Source organism: Equus caballus, chromosome 1, assembly GCF_041296265.1.
Source record: "Equus caballus isolate H_3958 breed thoroughbred chromosome 1, TB-T2T, whole genome shotgun sequence".
Taxonomy (NCBI): domain Eukaryota; kingdom Metazoa; phylum Chordata; class Mammalia; order Perissodactyla; family Equidae; genus Equus; species Equus caballus.
In genome coordinates this window covers 61,765,387-61,787,172 of record NC_091684.1, presented here as the reverse complement: position 1 = coordinate 61,787,172, position 21,786 = coordinate 61,765,387, and the positions used below count along the sequence as shown (strand labels likewise).

General features: G+C 34.2%; 1 protein-coding gene across 4 annotated transcripts in view; it reads left to right on the top strand.

Annotated features, from left to right (window-relative positions):
- The window catches only part of P4HA1 (prolyl 4-hydroxylase subunit alpha 1), an 80,044-nt gene that overhangs the window by 36,681 nt on the left and 21,577 nt on the right, over positions 1-21,786 (top strand). For 2 of the 4 annotated variants that reach the window (XM_005602463.4, XM_014733036.3), the window contains 4 exons: positions 8,452-8,691; positions 11,569-11,765; positions 14,278-14,454; positions 17,552-17,622. In XM_005602463.4, the coding sequence (XP_005602520.3) occupies positions 8,452-8,691; positions 11,569-11,765; positions 14,278-14,454; positions 17,552-17,622 (685 nt within the window). Of the gene's footprint in view, positions 1-8,451; positions 8,692-11,568; positions 11,766-14,277; positions 14,455-16,447; positions 16,519-17,551; positions 17,623-21,786 lie in introns of all 4 variants that reach the window. The other 2 variants (XM_023644951.2, XM_070227453.1) reach the window with 1 other exon arrangement.

The window sequence follows — 21,786 nt, the reverse complement described above, 5'->3', positions numbered from 1 at the left end:
AGGGTTGGGGAGAAGGATGATTTGCTTTTAAAATTATCTCAAAACAAAACAAAAAAATCACAAAAATGCTTATTTCAGTGGATTTATATTGATTCCGTGTTACTCCTCGATTAGTTTTGTCTGTTTCTTCCTCTTGTTTGGGCCTATCTTTTGAAATGCTTTGTTGATATTTTAATAAAAATCTGATAAGTTATATGCATTTTGGCATCAATGTCTTTATAGTTCATATAGACTGTTCTTTAGTTTCAGGTTGTTCCTAACCCTGATTTGTTGAGTAGCTACATATCTTCCAAAGACATCATGCATTTTTTTTAGCTATGATTTTTTTCTTTTTGGTATGGAAAATGCCTTGTATATAAAGTTCAGTTTATTCAAGTAGGAGTTGAATGTTGTTCATACTCCTTGTCACTTGCATCACTATCTTGGCGAGCTGGTAAGGCTACTTACGCCAAGCAGTGGATTCTCCACACATCTCCAGAGCTCACTCAGCCAAGAGTGTACCATATTGCCTTAGATGCAAGACACCAACTTCCCAAGTGTATGCATTTTAAACATATTTCTCCGTTACAAATCAAGTTTTATCTACTAAGTGTTGCTGTAAAGTGTAAGGATTTTTAAATTAAATGTCCCAGTTTATGGGTGAACCACAAAAATGTATTTCTAAGTAAGTTTTTCCTATACTGTCATACATTATAGTTTATATTGTTATAAATTAGAAGGACTCTTTTTGGTATTAATTTATTTTAAATTTGGATTACAGCATTTAGTTTGACATGCTAATGTCAGTCATCCATGCCACTTCCTTTTAACCAAAGGAATTTACAACTCATTCTTTTTTCTCATCAAATTCTATTTGTGGGAGCTGGCCCGTGGCTGAGTGGTTAAGTTTGCGCGCACCGCTTTGGTGGCCCAGGTTTTCCCTGGTTCGAATCCTGGGCGCTGACATGGCAATGCTTATCAGGCCGTGCTGAGGCAGCATCCCACATAGCATAACCAGAAGGACATACAACTAGAATATACAACTATGTATTGGGGGACTTTGGGAAGAAGAAGAAGAAAAAAAAGATTGGCAGCAGATGTTAGCTCAGGTGGCAAACTTTAAAAAAAAAAATTCCATTTGCCCTTTTTATGAAAGCTTTTTACACTTGTTTTCTGCAAACATCACTTTCCTTATTTTATTTTCTTCGTCTTCTTGCCCATTAACTTGCCCATTAGCACTTGAAGTAGTTCTTTTCTTTGTGTGGTTATGCCCTCAATTTGTTAAACTGTTGGGTTCATTCATTTCAATATTTTCTTCCAACTTTTAGGGATTGTTCTTTTTATTTTATTGTTATTCTTTTAATTATCATTATTATTATTTAATATTTTTGTTTCTCTTGATTAAATACCTAAGAGTGAAATGGCTGGGTTGCATGGCAGATATATATTTAACTTTTAAGAAGCTGCCAAATTGTTGTATCATTTTATATTCCTATCATCAGTGTATGAGTTCCAGTTCCTCCACATACTCACAAACACTTGGTATGTCCAATCTTTTTAATCTTAGCCAGTCTAATGGATGTATAGTGGTGTCTCATGTGGTTTCAATTTACATTGTTATACTTTTGTCAAAATTGATAACTAATGATGTTGAACATCTTTTCATGTGTTTATTGGCCATTTGTATCTCTTCTTTGGTGAAGAGTCTGTTCATATTATTTGGAGTTCTAAGAGTTCTCTATATATTTAGGATGCAAGTCCTTTATCAGATAAATATGTTGTGAATATTTTTAACCAGTCTTTTGTCTTTATGTTTTCATATTAGTGCCTTTCAAAGAGCAACAGTTTTAAATTTTGGTAAAGTTTAATTATCAGAAGTTTATTATTATTAGAAGTTTCATAGTGTAAGATTTCACATTAAGCTATAGGATACGTTTTGAGTTGACTTCTGTGTATGATAGGCAGTAGGGATTGTTGTTTGTTTTTTAAAATATGAATACTTAGTTGGTTGAACAACATTTATTTAAAAGACTTTCATTTCCCTATTGAATTGCCTTGGCCTCTTTGTCAAAAATCACTTGATCTATTCCTTTACTTGATTCTATTCCATTGATCTTTATGTCTATCCTTAAATAATAGCAAACACTCTGAATTACTATAGCTTTATAGTAAGTATTGAAATCAAGTAGACTAAGTCCTCCAACTATGTACTTCATTAAAATTTCTTTGGCTATTCTAGATTCTTTGAATTTCCATATAAATCTTAGGATCAGTTTGTCAGTTTCTAAAAAAAGAGTACCTGTAGGAATTTTCATTGTGATTTTGTTGAATCTTAGGGAGAATTTGGGCAGCATTGCCATTTTAACAATATAGAATTTTCTACTCCATGAACATGCTATGTCTCTCCATGTATTTGGGTAGGAGAAATTGGAGTAGAAGACAGGCTATTTTGACACTAATGTTAAACCACCATGAGTCTCACAATTACTGTTCGACCATTGGTGTCAAAATTTGGAAAAAATTTCTCCTCTCCTCCTTCTCCTCTTCCTCCTTCTTTTTGTTCTTCTACATCTTTTTCACAGAAGCAATTATATCACAGGATCAGGTTTTAATTTATATTCTATCTTTGTCCTCTTCTAGTATTCAAAATTTTTATATTTTGGTTTCTAAATATCTGTTATATTTACAAATGTGTTGACAAATGAAGCATGTTAACACGTGGTCCAATATAGGAACATGAAACTGTAACTAGCATAGTGGACAGTATTCAGTTTGGGGCCTGACATAGTACCTTTTTTGTTGAATTGCCATGAAGATCAAATGAGCTAAAAGCATGTGAGAGCTAAAACAGCAAAATGCAGTTATTAATGTTTTTATTTAAAAGGAATCCCCAAATAACCTTTTTTAAAAATTAAGATATAATTGACATATAACGTTGTATTAGTTTTAGGTGTACAACATAATGACTTGATATATTTACAGTCATTTGCTGCTTAACGACCTTTCAATTCATACCGGACTGGATATATGATGGTGGTTCCATAAAATTAGTACCATATAGCCTAGGTTTGTAGGAGGCTGTACCATCTAGGTTTATATAAGTACACTCTGTGATGTTCACAGCAGTGATGACATTGCCTAATGACACATTTCTTAGAATGTATCCTCTTTGTTCAGCGATGCATGACAATATATATTGTGAAATGATTACCATAGTAAGATTAGTTAACATCCTTCACCACACATAATTACAAAATTTTTTTCTTGTGATGAGAACTTTTAAGATCTACTCTTTTAGCAACTTTCAAATATGCAATACAGTATTGTTAACTATAGTCCCCGTGCTGTATGTTACATCCCCAGAACTTACCTATCTTCTAACTAGAAGTTTGTGCCTTTTGACCACCTTCACTCAATTCTCCCATATTATTTTTAATTACTTAAAACTTTTTATCGTCTTTCAAACTCCAAACTGTACTAATAAATTTCATTGACAGAACTTCAACTTTGATTTCTGTACTCTTCAACCTTTCCTTTCTTCTTGTATGTAACTACGATTTTATTAGTTTTTCTGTTCCCATTGTTTCTTTTTGAAAATATAAGCAAATGTATATATATTCCTATTTCCTCTCAACATAAACACAAAAGACAGCATGGCATAAATACTTTCTGCACCTTAGTGTTTTAGTTTATTTATATGCCCTAGATATCACTTCATTTCATATATAGAAATCCTTCTCATTTCTTTTCACAGATGCATGTTACTCTCGTTTGTGGAGGTATCATAGTTTATTTAACTAGGCCCCTATTGATGGACATCTGGTTTGTTTGCAGTCTTTTGCTGTTATAAAGATGCTGTCAATAGCATTGTGCATATGTTATTTTGTATTTTAGCTAAGTGATCTTTGGAATTTCTTTTTAGAAATGATGCCACTGGAATCAAAGAGTAAGTGCATGGATAATTTTTCTATTATTGTCCCAATTTTCCTCCATAGTGGTTGTATCATTTTGCATTTCCACCATCAATATATGAGATTGCCTGTTTCCCCACAAGATCACCAAAAAATGTCAAACTTTGAGAGTTTTGCCAATCTGAAAGTTCAGCTTTTCTTTAACTTAGATTGACTCATATGTCTACTAATTTCTTTGTTTATCATTCTTTCTTGTACCTCAAACTTCCCTTTCAGAATTATTTTCCTCTTCCTTGAAACACAAACTTAAGAAGCCCTTATATGTACTATGTTTGGCTTGGGATTCTTTGTGCTTCTTGAATCTGAAGTTTCATGTGTTTTAATTCTGGAAAATTGTCCACCATTATTTCTTTAAATAGTGCCTCTCCCACATTTCTCTCTATTGTCTTCTCTGGAACTCCTAAGTAGATACAATTAGACATTCTTATTTTTTCTTCCTTGTCTTTTAACTAGCACTTCATATTTATTCCTCCTCTCTCCTGCATCCTGGGTAGTTTATCCTATGATAATTTGTTTAGCTCTTTCTTCTAGGTTTATTATTCTCTTTTTTTTCTTGTGTCTAACTCGCTGTTTAACCTGTCCAAAAAGTTTTTATTTCATTGATTATATTTATCATTTCTGGAAGTTTTATTTATTTATTTATTTTTTTAATTTTTTTTTTTTTGGAGGAAGATTAGCCCTCAGCTAACTACTGCCAGTCCTCCTCTTTTTGCTGAGGAAGCCTGGCTCTGAGCTAACGTCCGTGCCCATCTTCCTCTAGTTTATACGTGGGACGCCTACCACAGCATGGCTGCCAAGCAGTGCCATGTCCGCACCCGGGATCCGAACCAGCAAACCCCGGGCCACCGAGAAGCGGAACGTGCGAACTTAACCACTGCGCCACCGGGCTGGCCCTTCTGGAAGTTTTATTTTTTCCCCATTCAAATCTGCCTGGTCTTATGTTATCTGTTCATATTTTTGTTTGTTTGTTTGTTTGAACATTTTAATAGTAGTGTTTTTGTATTCTTAATCTGGTAAAAAAAACAATATCTGAAGAACTTGGGGGATGTCTAATACTGTTTTTTAAGAGTTTCTGCTGATTTTGCTCATGGTGGCTTGTGTCATCATGTACTTTGTAATTTTGGATTGTGTACACTTCTTCAGATTGTATGTGGGAATATTGCAATACCTGAGATGAGGATGCGTTATGCAGAGTATGTATGTTGCTTCTGCCAGATGTCCTATGATGTTACCATCATATGACCACTTTAAGAGAATTTTTTGGCTTTCATTTCCCAGACCATGAAGATAGCATAAGTTTGAAATCAAAACCTCCCTGAGGGCCTGCATGTGGAATTCTAGGTGATTTTTCCCCCTACCTCCAGTGCAGACTGAGAAAAATAAGTTCTTTTGTTGTTTCTGTTTGTCAGCTGACAGGGTTTTTTCTAGTTCTTTCTTTCATTCAAGATGTAGTTCTTCAAGGACCTGGTTTATTTGGGGTTCTCAGGACCAGCTTGCCACTTTACATGGGCCTGAGGCTTTATCTCCTTTCCCTTGCTTGGTGGTTAAAAATCAAGCTTCTAGGTTTCTGATTTGACGACTGCTTCTAGGGTCAACTTCATCCTCTGCTTACCTCTCTGGGCGTCAAGTTCCTTTTTGGTTTTGGCCCCAAGAAATTTGCTTAGTTCTTGTGAACTTGGCTATAGTATGAGTGGATAATTGTTATATTTTACCCAGCATTTCTAGGTATTTTATATCAGAAGCTTCCCCCCACTGCCCAGCATGTGTGGTCCAGAAGTAATTCTCTCTCCATCACTTAACATGATATAAACCAAAAACAACATAAAATACTCAGGCCTTAAAAATCTCCACATAACTCATCTGATTTACTGTTTATAAAGATGGAATGTTATATGGTTGCTGTCATTTTGTATGTAACATTGAGTTATACTTTTTACATTTCTTTCTTTCTCTCTCTTTTCTTTGTTCTTATGAAAGTAATGGTAATTTTACAATATTTGAAAAGGTAAAATGTATAAAGATTTAGGAAACAACTTACTTGTAATCCATCCCGCAGGGTAATAGTTTAACATTTTGATGTATTTCTGTCTAGAGTTTTCTGGCTTTCCTATATGGCTGTTGAAATTATCTTTCTTAATGAAAAACACTATTTCATTATGTTGACCTATCTGCCTTATACATTTCCTTGCTTTTAGCTTATTATAGTTTTTAGCTATAATATTTGGTTCAGATACAAAAGTCAGGTATACAAGGTGTTTCTTTCCCAACCCCTAGTATTAACTCAAAAAAATAATTAAGGGGTGGGCCCGGTGGTGCAGTGGTTAAGTTCACACGTTCCGCTTCGGTGGCCCGGGGTTCGCTGGTTCGGATCTTGGGTGCGGACATGGCACCACTTGGCACGCCATGCTGTGGCAGGTGTCCCACATATAAAGTAGAGGAAGATAGGCACAGATGTTAGCTCAGGGCCAGCCTTCCTCAGCAAAAAGAGGAGGATCGGCAGCAGATGTTAGCTCAGGGCTAATCTTCCTCAAAAAAAAAAAATTGAAATGATATCAATTTATAAGGTATAAAATTATTTTTCTTGTCTCATATTGCTGAATGTATTAAAAGTAAAGTTACCAATTTACTACTCCTTCTGCCCATTAAATTTTACGATTTTATGGTATAATATTAGGAGCACAAACTTCTGGAGTCATAATCTGCAGATTCCAATTCTGGCTCTTAGCTGTATGACTTACAGCACAATAGTTAACCTCTCTTTACTTTAGTTCCTCATCTGGATTGCTTTGAGGATTAAATGAGTGACATGTGTCATTAATAAAGCATTAATAAGTAAGACCTCTATAAATGTAGGCTATTGTTTAAAAATATTTTTCTTAATTGTTTTAATTTCATGTTTCTTTCATGATTAGTGAGGCTAAATATTTTCCCAGTGTTTTGGTTTTCTATTTTATCTCATGTGAACTGTCAACTATCTCCTTTTCTTAAGATAGAAGTTTCATTTCAGAAACCAGTTGACATACCAACAACAAAAGCACAAGTGATAAATGAAAAGATTAATAAGTTAAGCTTCATCAAAATTAAAATTTCTGTGCGTTAAAGTACACTGTCAAGAAAATGAAAAGACAGCCCACGGAATGGGAAAAAAATATTTGAAAATCATATATATGATAAGGGACTTATATTCAGAATATATAAAGAACTCTAACAATCAATAATAAAAAGACACATAGCTGGATTTTTAAATGGGCAAATGATTTGAATAGATATTTTTCCAAAAATGTTATACAACTGGACAGTATTCATGTAAGAATATAACTCAATATCATCATTAGGGAAGTACAAATCAAAACCACAGTGAAGTACTACTTCATACCCACCAGAATGGCTGTAATAAAGAAGATGGACAATAACAAGTATTGGCGAGGATGTGGAGACATTGGGACCCTTGTACATTGCTAGTGGGATTGTAAAATGGTGTAGCCACTTTGGAAAACAGTTTGACAGTTCGTGAAAAGCATTGAGTTGCCATAGGACCCAGCAATTCCCCTACTATGTACATGCTCAAGAGTAGTGAAAATGTATGTCCACACAAAAACTTGTACATGAATGTTCACAGTATTATTATTCATAAAAGCCGGAAGAGTGGAAACAACTCAAATGTCCATCAACTGATAAACAAAATGTAGTCTGTCCATTCAATGGACTATTATTTGGTAATAAAAAGGATGCTACACCATGGATGAACCTTGAAAACATTATGCTGAGTGAAAGGCCAGTCACAAAGGACAATATGTTATATGATTCCATTTATATGAAATAACTAGAATAGGAAAATCTGTAGATACAGAAGGTAGATTAGTGGTTGTCTAGGGCTGGGGCAGGGAAGGGGGCAGATAATGAGTATTGACTGCTAATGGTTACAGGTTTTCTTTTTGGGTTCATGAAAATATTCTAAAACTAGATTATGGTGATGGTTTTACAACTCTGTGAATATACTAAAAACTATTGGATTCTTTAAATGGATGAACTTTATGGTATGTAAATTATATATCATTAATGCTTTGGGGAAGAGAAAAAGAAGAGGAAGGGAAAGGGGAAGGAGCCAGTTAAAGGTTTGCCTCTCGTCCTGTCTATTCCTCTCTTGCCCAGATTGTTGGTTAGCAAAAGATAGATATATCTCACATGGTGATTCCTACTGTGTTAGAAAATTGTATGCTTCAGCTTGGTTGATCTTTCATTTTGGTATAATGGCTGATAGTTGAAGTCTTGGGTTCTCTAGGTCCCATGTACCCTATTAGCTGTGTGATTCTTGCTGTGTTTCATTACCTTGCAGATTGTTCCTTTGTTTATAAACGTGGGATAATGCCTGATTTTCCTACCTCAGAGGATTGTTGGGAAGTTCAAATGAAAGTAAAATAGCACTTTGAAAGCTATATAGTCCTAAATAAACATAGGGTCTATTAAGATTCCTAAAATTCTCTGTATTTTCTTTCCATAGGAGTAAAACACAAATCTTTTCTAACAGTTGAGGATTGTTTTGAGTTGGGCAAAGTGGCCTATACAGAGGCAGATTATTACCATACAGAACTGTGGATGGAACAAGCACTAAGGCAGCTGGATGAAGGCGAAGTTTCTGCCATTGATAAAGTCTCTGTTCTGGATTATTTGAGCTATGCAGTGTACCAGCAGGGAGACCTGGATAAGGCCCTTTTGCTCACAAAGAAGCTTCTTGAACTAGGTATGTTAACTTGGCCTAATTCAAGGTTACAGATATATTGGGGGATATATATTTTATTATAATTATACATGTGATAATTATAATAATTATATACTTAATAAATATATAATTATATTGTATTTGTAATAATTATAATAATACATATAAAAAGTACAAAAGTTATATGATGATATATATGTGTAATTCTGAGATATATGTATTATTCAGATATATGACAATATATCTCATCATATAGCTTTGGTACTTTTTGTTTGTTGAAGTTGTGAGCCTTGGGACCAGCCCAGTGGCGTAGTGGTTAAGTTCACATGCTCTGCTTTGGCAGCCTGGAGTTCACCAGTTTGGATCCCAGGCGCTGACCTACACAGTGCTCATCAAGCCATGCTGTGGTGGCATCACACATACAAAATAGAGGAAGATTGACACAGATGTTAGCTCAGCAACAATCTTCCTCAAGCAAAAGGAGGAAGATTGGCAACAGATGTTACCTCAAGGCCAATCTTCCTCACCAAAAAAAAAGTGACAAGCCTCATCTATCAGATGTGCTTTATCCTCTTTGTTTATCCTCTAAATAAATGGCAACTGATTTTTCTCACCTAATAGTTCTATAATGTCGACTGTGTTTCTCTGCTCTGTACTCTTCAGGAATTTCAAAAGTGGGACCTAACCTAGCTAACTCAGTCAAAAATGTTTATTTACCATGTTACCATATTAAATATTAACCAGTTTCCTTTCAAGGGTTTTTTTTTTTTTTCTTAAAGATTGGCACCAGAGCTAACAACTGTTGCCAATCTTCTTTTTTTTTTCTGCTTTATCTCCTCAGACCCCCCCATACATAGTTGTATATCTTAGTTGCAGGTCCTTCTAGTTGTGGGATGTGGGATGCTGCTTCCACGTGGCCTGACGAGCAGTGCCATGTCCGCGCCCAGGATCCAAACCCTGGGCCGCCGCAGCGGAGCACGCGAACTTAACCACTCGGCCACAAAGCCAGCCCCACAAGGGTGTTTTTTGTTTGCTGCATTTCATACTCCAAAATAGTGATTTGAAATAAATAGATTTAAAATATGTTTGTCATATTCAAATGTTAGAAAAATGTGATATCTTATGAGAATTTTACCACTAGTATTTTGAACGGAGATGTAGTGTATCTCTATGATCCAGAGGCCACGTGCATCAGAATTACTTGGATACTTATTAGAAATGAAAATTTCTTTTATTTTTTTATTTAAAATTTTTTTTATTGCAGTAACATTGGATTATAACATTATATAGCTTTTAGATGTACATCGTAATATATTTCGAATTCTGTGTAGATTACATCATGTTCACCACCCAAAAACCAATTATAGTCCATCACCACATGTGTGAGCCTAATCTCCCCTTTTGCCCTGCCCCCTCCGCCCTTCCCCTCTGGTAACCACCAGTCCAATCTCTGTTGCTATGTGTTTGTTTGTTGTTGTTTTTATCTTCAATTTATGAGTGAGATCATATGGTATTTGACTTTCTCCCTCTGACTTACTTCACTTAGTGTAATACCCTCAAGGAGCATCCATGTTGTCACAAATGGCCGGAAGAAATGAAAATTTCTTGATCTCTACCCCAGACCTACTGAATCAGAATCTCTGGAGGTGGAATTGTATGCTCATTTAGGTGGCCTTGGTATATAACAAAGCTTTAAAACTTTAAAAAAATTAATTTTTATGAATAGGTAAATATGTTTATGTTAGAAGAGTCAAACAGTTCAAAAGGATTGGTCATCTGAAAATAAGCTTTTTTTTTTTTTGAGGTAACATTAGTTTATAACATTATTAAAATGAACTTTTGATAATTATTTCTTAGTTGAGTGAATTAATCAAGATGTTAGTTCAAATACCCTTTTTTAATATTTTTTTCTCCTGACTTAAAAACTACTTTACTCATTCTAGAAAAATTTTAAAAATAGAAAAAGATATAGAAGAGTCGTCCATAAGTCAATCACCCAAAGATCCCGACAGAATTTTTTTTCCCTTAATATACACTTCCTTCCCCCAACAAACTTCTTTCCCTTTAATTTACAAAATTAGGCTCATGTCGTATATCACAATATATATTGTGAGCAGTTTCTCAAAGACAAGAAATATTTTACAAATGTAAGGCTATATTTCCTCAATACTTCAGTTCATGTCACAAGTGAAGTTTCTACACTGTTGTGCCTTTCTTATTTGTGTATATGTGTGGTTGTTTGGATTATTTTTTCCTCTCGGATGGGTGGAGTAGTCCTCTTTTCCCCCTAAAAGATAGCTAAAAATTCTGACTACCAATTCAGAGGCAGTTAGTGGATTCTGGCTTATTTGAAAATTATATCTTTAGTCTCTCTTCTCCGTCTCACTTAGAATTTTGGGACTGAAGTCTACTCAGCCCTCAAAAGTAGGCTATGTTCTATGTTTATAATGTATTCTGTGGTAAAGGTTGCCTTTGAACTGTATGCTCTGTTTTCCCCATGGTGATTACATTTCAGTCTCAGAAAAATCTTTTCTGTTGCTTAAAGTAAGTAGAATGAGTAATATTTTAAAATTCATTTGACATCAAATTGATCATAGTTCCTTTGGCTGATTAGTAAGTTCTCAAAGTAGAAGCAGTAATTGCTGCTTTGAAATAAATGGCTGTTTCCATCTCCAGAACTCTCTTTATATGGGGTGACTGTATGAGCTGATTGACTGGAGGCAGTACTGGTTTATACCTTTTGTTTTGGTATAATAATTTTTATTAGTGCCTCCTTTCACTCTCAAAAGCATCTGATTTGGAAGGTAAATTGTATGATCCTCTGTTTTTATAATATTGTATTCTGATGCTTGAACAACTGTAAACTTACTCATGGACACGCTCTTTCTCTTCTAATAGATCCTGAACATCAGAGAGCTAATGGTAACTTAAAATATTTTGAGTATATAATGGCCAAAGAAAAAGATGACAATAAGTCTGCTTCAGATGACCAATCTGATCAGAAAACCACACCAAAGAAAAAAGGGGTTGCTGTGGATTACCTGCCAGAGAGACAGAAGTACGAAATGCTGTGCCGTGGGGAGGGTATCAAAATGGTAAAGTGGAAAAGCCAATTGTGTGTGTGTGTGTGTATGTGCTGTATGTAGTTCTGGAGAGAATCAGAGTTTTTTTGTATTTAAGCTTACGTGATAAAAATCAGAATTACTGCATAAAGTGTTAGAGTATGCCACAACACCTTATTGTGGGTGTCACACTTAACTCTGTTAGTAAAATAGCTTTAAAATAAATCTTGTGAATCATGTACCATTACATGTATTTTTGGTAATGTCACTCTTTTCATAGATCAAAAGAGGCTTGTTTTTTTAAGGTGAAGGATCAGATAATTTAAGGGAACTGATAAAGTGTTTTTTTAATGTCTTAATGCAAAAAAGGTTTCAACAGTCCTGAGTAGAAATAATATACCATTCTAAGTCATCCTGTGAAACAATGGATTCATCTATGCCATAATCTCTTGTAGTTTTGCTCCTAGTCAACCTTGACAAGATTGCTTAGTGAGATATTTTAGTCTGTTTAAGAAATACTAAAAATGCAGAAAGACTCTCAACAGATTTTGGCTTTAACATTTATTCTTTAAAATACTTAAATGTGTCTATAAATCCCTTTGTTTATTGTATATTGTATTTATATATTTATAACTGAGTACCAGTGCTTCAGGTTGTTAATAGATAATTAAACCAAAAAAGTTCAAGTTTAGGGAACATAGGTTTTTTTCAGCTCAGAACTTTTCATGATAATGTACATTAGGGATATGATACACATTGTTTCCCAACATTAATTGATCATGGAACCCTTTTCTAAGACGTATCATGTGGTACCTAGTGTTCAGTTGAATGCAGGCATATATAGAAGGAGTTAGTGAGTTTTTGAAGTAAGCACTTTTAAGTGTAAACATTTGAATAATGTTTATCTTTTTCGCTACTACTAATAAACTCAAGCTGGGCTTTGTGTTTTATATTGATGACTTTTTGATATTTGATGACTTACTGTTGACATCCTAACCTCTAACAGCAAATAAGTAGATCATATCTATGTTGATACCTTTGATAGCTAAGTTCATGGAGTCCTGCAGGAACATGCTTACTTTTGCTTTGAGAGCTAATGAGTGAATACAAGGATAATGACACCCTGTTAGACTCATGAAACATTTTTTTTTTATTTCACATCTAAATATTTTAGTATGTATCTTTGGAGGAGAAACACTCTTAAAAAGGAACCACATACCATTATAACACCTAAAAAAATCACAGTAGTTGTATAATATCATCAAATATCTAGTTAGTGTTCGAATTGTGAGTAGTAAGCAGATATTTTTTATTGTCCTTGATAACTCTTAAAGAAGAGAGCGAAGTAGAACTACAGGTCTAAAACAGAAGTTTGCTAATTTGCCAGTGTGTTGGTGTGACACGCACATGTCAACTCTGCCCAAGATCGAGGGAGCATCCTTTTTCTCAGAATAGTTAAATCCTTCTCATCATTATATAAAAGACTTAGTTGATGTAAAGCCTTGGATTTGACTCTTAGGTAAATAAAATACATGGAGACTAAACATGAATCATTTGTTTTAGTATGTTAACTAATAATTAAAACAAAAACTAATATTATTCCTACTTCATAGATGACATACTTGTTTAATCAAGAGAAGAATCAGCAATGGAATAACTTATTTAGTTAATATAATACATAGATGATTGACAGGAACATTTATTTGTTTTGTTGACTGCTCTATTTTTTTTTTTTTTTTTAAAGATTTTATTTTTTTCCTTTTTCTCCCCAAAGCCCCCTGGTACATAGTTGTGTATTCTTCGTTGTGGGTTCTTCTAGTTGTGGCATGTGGGACGCTGCCTCAGTGTGGTCTGATGAGCAGTGTCCGCGCCCAGGATTCGAACTAACGAAACACTGGGCCGCCTGCAGCGGAGCGCGCGAACTTAACCACTCGGCCACGGGGCCAGCCCCTTGACTGCTCTATTTTTAATACGCACTAATAAAAGCACCTGGCTTCTTTGCTTAACAACTTCTTTTCTCTTTTTCAGAGCTACTCATTTTCATCTTTGCTTTTTAAAAAAATCCTTTTAATTTTTTTTCCCCACAGGCATTTAACTGGGAGATATTTAGGAAAACCTGGTTAGATTTTGTTTTGTTTTGTTTTTCCTTTTAGAAACTTTCTGGTGTTGCTTCCCAGTTACTTTTTGAAGTTTGGAGCAATGCTGGTCATTCATTTCATATTTCCATAAATACTTCATTATTTCTTTCATATTTATAACACATGAACTTTATTTTGACAAGAGATGGGTTAAAAGAGAAACTCTTCCTTTTTTCTTCTTTAAAGCCTACCATCTCTCTCTCGACAATAATTATTAATAAAACTTTCAAAATCTTGAAGGTCTTGTTTGATGCAAAATATTTGCAGAGTCCTGTTTCTTTTGTATATTCTTCCACAGATACTCCGTGTATATACAAGCATGATTATTGTTTCTTATCTGCATAGGAACAAGTATTAAAAATATTATTACTCTAATATATTTATCATTTTATTAACTTTACGTTTAGACTCCTCGAAGACAGAAAAAACTCTTTTGCCGCTACCATGATGGAAATCGGAATCCTAAATTTATTCTGGCTCCAGCCAAACAAGAGGATGAGTGGGACAAGCCTCGTATTATTCGCTTCCATGATATTATTTCTGATGCAGAAATTGAAATTGTCAAAGATCTAGCAAAACCAAGGGTAAATAATTATTTTTTCCTTTATTCTCTCCTCAGTTTACTGTATTTGTGTATCAGTTTTTCCTTTGCAAGATTACAGAAATGATAATTGATATGGCAATAACCCCACAGGTAGTTTTACATATTGTTGCTGCAACATAATGGAGTTGTTAACTAAACTCTTTTTGTAGCAGTTTTTCTCAGTACAAATAATGTACCCAGGGCTTTAAGCACTTAATTATGAAAATCATAGATGATATTTTTATTTACACTTAACAAATTTGTGTTTCAGCATCTTCCTGAAAAAGTTATCTATATACTTTGGAGCCCTTTAATCTCAGAAACTAATCAAAGACCAACTTTTTTATATCTTCTAAACTGAAAGAATACTTAAAGTACTTTTATTCTCTTTTTGGCACATTATTACTAGAAAGATATAATTGGGCATAAGCATCATGCTAATTTGACATAATGACATCATAGTTTTCTGACTTTAACCCACTACATTTATCTTACTAAGAAAAACAATTTAATGTAAACACAATCCTATAAACTTAGTGTTTAGCATAGAAATTCTTCTTTTGTGAGAAAGTGATAAAGACTATCCTTTATTCTCTTGCCTTTTTTCCCATCAGCTTGTTCTTAAAACCTATTTGATCTTATTGATAGTAAAATACAAACTGCCATAACTTTCATAGAGATTGTTAAATAAACACTGGGCATATTTTTGCTCTTTTATTACACAGGAGTTGGCAAATTTTTTCTGTGAAAGTCCAGACAGTAAATATTTTTTAGGCTTTGTAGGCCATACAGTCTGTGACGACACTCAACTCTGCCATTGAAGTGCAAAATCAGCCATAGAAAATGCATAAATGAGCCTGGCTATATTCCAATAAAACTTTATTTCCAAAAGCAGGTGTCAGGCTGAATTTGTTCCATGAGCAATAATTTGCTGATCCTTGTTATATCTTGAAGGTTGAATTATCCGGATATCTGTACTGCAAAATAAACTTAAAGTCAGAATTTTTGTTGTTAAGTTTTACTACTTTTCCAAATTGGTACTTTTTGTTACCAAAGATTACATTCTAAATGGAAAAGACTGGTCTAAAAAGTATGGGTGCTAGCCAAGAGAATTCTTATAAATCTCCCAAACAGAATGCTACTTACTCTGTCATTCTCTTTTGGATTTCTATTTTAGCCCATTATTTGTGGTCAATAAACCCAGTAAACCAAAACATCTTGGTAGAATATTTATTAAGAATTCATTTCACCTTGGAAATCAGTCTTATATCTCTGGGTTTGGAGGCCTCGGTCTTCAAGGGAATGCCTCAGTTGGATTATTTTGATCAAGAAATTCAATGGCAATAAAAATTTCATACTCTTTTGTTAACCTCAGAATCATCCTCCATTTAAAAAAAAAAGTTTAAAATCATTATCTTGGCTGTGATCCCTTTCTTACTGTTTTTAACATTTCTCAGTTCTTTTCATCTCCCTTTCTGCTCAGTCCAAGATTATTTCACTGTATATGTGAAATATGTGAGCAGATATCTCGAAGGAAGAAAAGATTGACCTTGAAACAAATTTTGAACAATATTAACCTTTGCAGACAAAGTTCCATCACTGAAAAAACTTAAAATCTAAAGTTTGGGATGAATCATTAACTGCAAATAGCTATTTGTATAACCATAGGTTAGACTTCAAATTTTAGAAATTTCTCTTTTCCTCACTGTCACATCCTCTAACCATTGAAAGAAGTTTAATTTCCAATCTCTTTTATTTGTTTATCCTTCCTTCATGCAAAACAAAACAAAATTTTAAAAACTAACTTTTGAACAATACAAAAGCCTAAAAAACCAACTGGCTTTCAAGGCTCAGCACAAGGTGTCTGGAAGTCTATGGAGTTATTTTCTCTTTTCCGCCTCCTTTGTAAAAATCCCAGAATTCTGACTGGTTGGATAAATGTGATTCCTTTTTTTTGTTTTGTAATGCAACTATTTTGATGGTTGGCTTCACAGCTGAGGCGAGCCACCATTTCAAACCCAATAACAGGAGACTTGGAGACGGTACATTACAGAATTAGCAAAAGGTAAGAGATGTGTATGCTGCATATTTTGCCCTCTAATGATTGTTTTGTACATCCTACAGGTATTATTCATTTAAGGGACATTGGTCATTTTCAGTCGACAGCTCAAGTCACCGCCTATTTATATACGCATGGATAAACTGCTTTGTGTTTCACAGGTCTTTCCCTTTAACTAGAAGTTTTGTTATTAATCTTGAATGGGTCTGTTACTTTTAGGGAATTGATATGCTTTGCATCTCTCTTCAGGTCAGGAATCAAATATCCAGGAAATGGTTTGGTACTTGTTTTCTTTTCTCTTTTTCTTGCCAAAGGGGGAAAAAAAGAAAAAGAAACAGCCTGGATTAATCTGAGAGTGGTCTTTGTTTATGTAGTTCTCTCACATTCGTAAATGCTGCAGTGAATTCATGTCATCCTTCATGGTGATTGTGTTGGCATTTGTTCATATATCTTGTAAAATACCATTGTCATTTTGGAGTAATCTGTATTCCTCCTGTTGGAGTTTCTCTTTTAAAAACTCACTGACTTAAAAGAATGGACAGTTGACAATGGAAAGAATATGCTTTTGATCTCAGTCTTCCAAACTGCTATTACTTATGAACTTAGTTGCCTGTTACTTCACCAGAGAGACTCAACAACAGTTTCATCTCAGAGTTTTAAAAAGTGAATTTTAAAGAGACTACTAAGTATTCTTTGTCAAAATATTTAAAGAACATTAAACTTCTAGATTGAGAAAGCTCCTGTGAAACCCAGTGCTATAAATCATTTACATACAACTTCAAATGATTTTTTTAAAAAAAGTGAAAGGACAATAAATCTACAACAAAAATCTGTCAACCCCTTTTCTCTTGATTTGGAAGTGGCTTTTCTTACTGCCACCTTTTTAAATGTTTTTGCTGATTTGAAACCATTACCTACCATCCAGACCAATCTGAACCCTTCCAATCACCTGTGGCTTGGCAAAACAAAACAAAACAAAACAAAAGCCCAAAATTGCCTGCTACGTGAGTAAGTCCTTGTCCTTTCTCTTTTTTTGTAGCTGAGCCGAGCTACAGTACATGACCCTGAGACTGGAAAATTGACCACAGCACAGTACAGAGTATCTAAGAGGTAAGGGAGTAATGGAGAGAATTTTAGTCATATTTGGACCACTTTCTTTCTTGAGAATCTAATTTTCATAAAACCCATGGTGTGGTTTCTGAAACCTAGGCTGTAGGCATAGGTATTTGATGACTACCATGCCTGAATTTTCATGATGGACTAATAAACAGACATGGTTATGGGGCAGTTAATAGAGATTTTCCAGAGTCGCTTATTAAATTTCAGAATGCCTGCTGAGACTCCCCAAACCCTACATGATAAGTGAAATTGTGTTCTCATATTGAGGTACCAGAAGTTGCCAAAGACCTTTTGTAGAACAGTGCTTAATTTGGCCTCTGTGGTAAAGCAGGGGTTTAAAAATCTCTGGGTCACCCACTAACTATAGGTATTGAGAAAGTGAATACCTTGAAGGATTAAGTAACAAATCCTTTGCAAGTCAACTGGTTTCAAAGTCTTTGCTTTTAACAATGTTTAAAGAGAATCTACTTAAGTTATTAACTAAAAAATCACTGAAATAATTTTTGATAGTAAATCACTGTGCAATTTATGTATATAACCTAGGAGGAGATCACAGAATAAGTGACGTTGTTCCCACAGAACTTGTTTTTCATCTACTTATTTATGGAAAGAAGGTTTTTCAGCTCTCATAAAAATGAAAATAGAAATATTATTGAGCTGAATTTGGTCTCATTCTAACAATAAGTAATATGTATTCACATATACAATATCTAGTTGAAAATAACAAAATAAGCCCACCCGTCTTATTAGGAACACTTTAATGTATTTTCACTTTTTATATTTGGTAATGATTATTTAATCATGTTATTTAGATTAACGGATACTACTTGTAGTTGTAATAACTCATTCCAGAAGACATTATTTTTAACACTTAGACCTTTATGTTATAGTAAATTTATATTTTTATCAACTTATATAAATATTTTTGTCGTAGAGAGGTATAATGTGATGAATAAAAGACTTCTAGACGTGGAAATAGATCACTCTAGGACAGGGCTTCTCCACCTCAGCACTATTGATATTTTGGATCAGATAATTCTTTGTTATTGGGGGTTGTCCTGAGCTTTGTAAGGTTTTTAGTAGCATCTCTGACACTCACTAGATACCAGTAGCACCTTTCACCCCAGTTGTGACAATCAAAAATGTCTCCAGACATTGCCAAATGTTCTCTGGAAGGCAAAATCCCTACGACCACCCCAAGGGACTCCATCTCTTTACCTCTGTTGAAAACCACTGCTGTCAGATAAGATTGGAATGAAAGTACAAGTTCAAGGGGAAAAAAAAAGAACCATGTAAAATATCCAAGTATTAAAAACACTTCATTCATGTATTTTTTTAAGTGGGTAATGGTGGGCATCAAATCATTATGGTATTTAGATTCCACTGGATACGTTAATAAAGTAATCATTTTTCAGGAATTACTGCTATTTTCAATATGACATAATTAAATCCTTTGAAACTATTATGATGTAAAACTTTGGTTGTCAACTAAAAAATTGTGCAAAGGAGTACCTAGATTTTAACAACTGTTTTAGGAGGTCCTCAAACAAAAAAGTTTTGAATATTACTGCTGTAAGTCATAGAAAATAGTACTCTGCGGCTGGACAGAATGCATTGATTCATTTCCTTACTCTTTTTGGACAAAGCTATATGTCCTTTATATATTAACCTTCAACATCTCCACATACCTGGCTCCCTAACTGTCTGCCCTATACCAATACCTTCCTCCTGGCTGCTTAGAAGACATGAAGAAAATTGTTTTTTATAATATGATTTTGATTGCAGGAACACTGATCGATGGTGAGGATTTGCAGAAACTAATTTGGATAGACATATTTTGAGACATGATTTATAATGCTTCTGTGCATTTTAATTAACTCTAATTTTAAGTTAAGCTAATTTTCTATTTTATTATAGAATGTTATTCATGTCTAAAAAATTAACCCTTTATCTATTTTTTAAAAAAATAACTTTATTATATAATTCATCAGAGATTATTGCATGGTTTTAGGCATTTTTACTGTCATAAGCCTTATAAGTGTCTAAGTTGCCCAGATTTAGATGCTTTTAGGAAGCATATAAAACAAAATTTTCATGAACTTAGTGTTTTGTAAGCCATTTTTGGAAATTTTCTTTATATGCAATGAACCTTTTGAAGAAATATCCAGCTCACAGAGTCATTGGACATTTATAGCAAGTCAAAGTAAATTACTCTTGGAAAGGTGATCTACAAACGTGTTTTTCTTTAAGACCTAAATATTTCTAAGCGTTTTGAGCTTATTTTTAAAATAGTCTAATTTTATAGCTCAGAGAAGCAGTTTCACTGGATTTTTGAGAAAGGCGCAACCATGCTTTATATTATATAAAGCAGCAAAGGCATTTAGCCAGTAGTGTTAGAAGCATTAAAAGGCTGAGTAACATCAGAATACATTCACCCTGTCTTGGCAAAGTATGCAGAGTGTGTTTGTGTGTCTGTTTTTGTGTTCAAAACAACCTAGTAAAAAAAGAATTCCATAGCACAGTGATTTTCATGTTTACTCATAAGGAAAATTGTTTAGCAACTCTTTTAAAAATAGAATATATATTTTGAGAGAGAGGCCTTAACTGTTAATGAAGGCATCTGCCCCATAAAATATCCAATACATTTCATATTTTAACAAATAAAAAGTTTTACTGTTTTGGGAATTTAATAGCTATGTCAAGATATTTTCTACCCATTGCTGTAAATCTGGATTTTGAAGATTCCCACAAGTGAAATAAATGAGTGTTTTATGTTTCCTTCATAAATGACACCTCTGTAAAAGGCATCTCAAATGCAAAATAGAAGGAAGAATTTGGTACTGTTATCAGTTAATGTAATCCCTTTTGCTCTAGGAACATCTATATTTTGAGAAAGTCAGAAGAGAATTTCAAATATCTGTCTTTTGAGAAATTTCTAAGTGATTGCATCATCTTCTGTGGAAGTAAAAATATGTTGTAGCATTCTAGCAAATAGAATTTTCTTTGGGCAAAGTGTGTGTGGAAATCTATTACTGTTTAAAAAATGTAAAGCTTTTATTTACTTTATTGCATATCTGAACTTTTGGCAAGTCATCTCTGTCTTTTCCAGTATTTCTTTAAAAATCAAAAAATTTGCAACAGCTTGTTAATGGAGAAGGTAATAATTTTGGCTAAATCAGAGAAATGGAATTTTAGTTTTTTGAAGGTGAACGTTTAGTTATGTTCTCCGAAAAGACAGTTTGGTTGTATGAGCTCAGAAAGTCCAGTTAAAGTAATATAAATAATGAGATATGCAAATAAACAGTCTATTTAGTGTGGTAGAAAAAGCTTGTTTGATTCTGGTGGGTTATTCTTGAAAGTGGTTTTCATTTTTTTACCCTGACGTATAATTGCCTACAATATGATATTTTATTATGCTTAAGATTTAATTTACTCATGTTAATAAGGAGCAAATACAGTGTAAAAGTATATTAATATTTTTACAATATAGAGGCAACTAGAAGCAGCTTTGAATGATTTCAAGTTTTTTTTTTTTTTTTGAGGAAGATTAGACCTGAGCTAACTACTGATAGTCCTCCTCTTTTTGGTGAGGAAGCCTGGCCCTGAGCTCACATCCATGCCCATCTTGCTCTGCTTTTTTTTCTATGTGAGACGCCTACCACAGCATGGTGTGCCAAGCAGTGCCATGTCCACACCCAGGATCCGAACCAGTGAACCCTGGGGCGCCGAGAAGCAGAACGTGCAAACTTAACCACTGTGCCACCGGGCCGGCCCCACAAGTATTTTTTAAAAATTGGCATAACTTTTTAAAAAGTTTCTTATTTAATTTTTGGTGAGGAAGGTTTGCCCTGAGCTAACATCAATTGCCAATCTTCCTCTTTTTTTTGCTTGAGGAAGATTACCCTGAGCTCACATCTGTGCCAGTCTTCCTCTATTTTGTATATAGGATGCCTCCACAGCATGGCTGATGAGTGGAGCAGGTCCACCCCCGAGACTGAACCTGCAAACCTGGGCGGCCAAAGTGGAGCACGCGGAACTGTAACCACTTAGCCACCGGGCCAGCCCAAATTTGGCATAACTTTTAACAATATTGCTCTTTATTGGGTTGAACAGTGTTTTTCAGATTGAGATAACAGAAATGGGTAAATGTTTAGT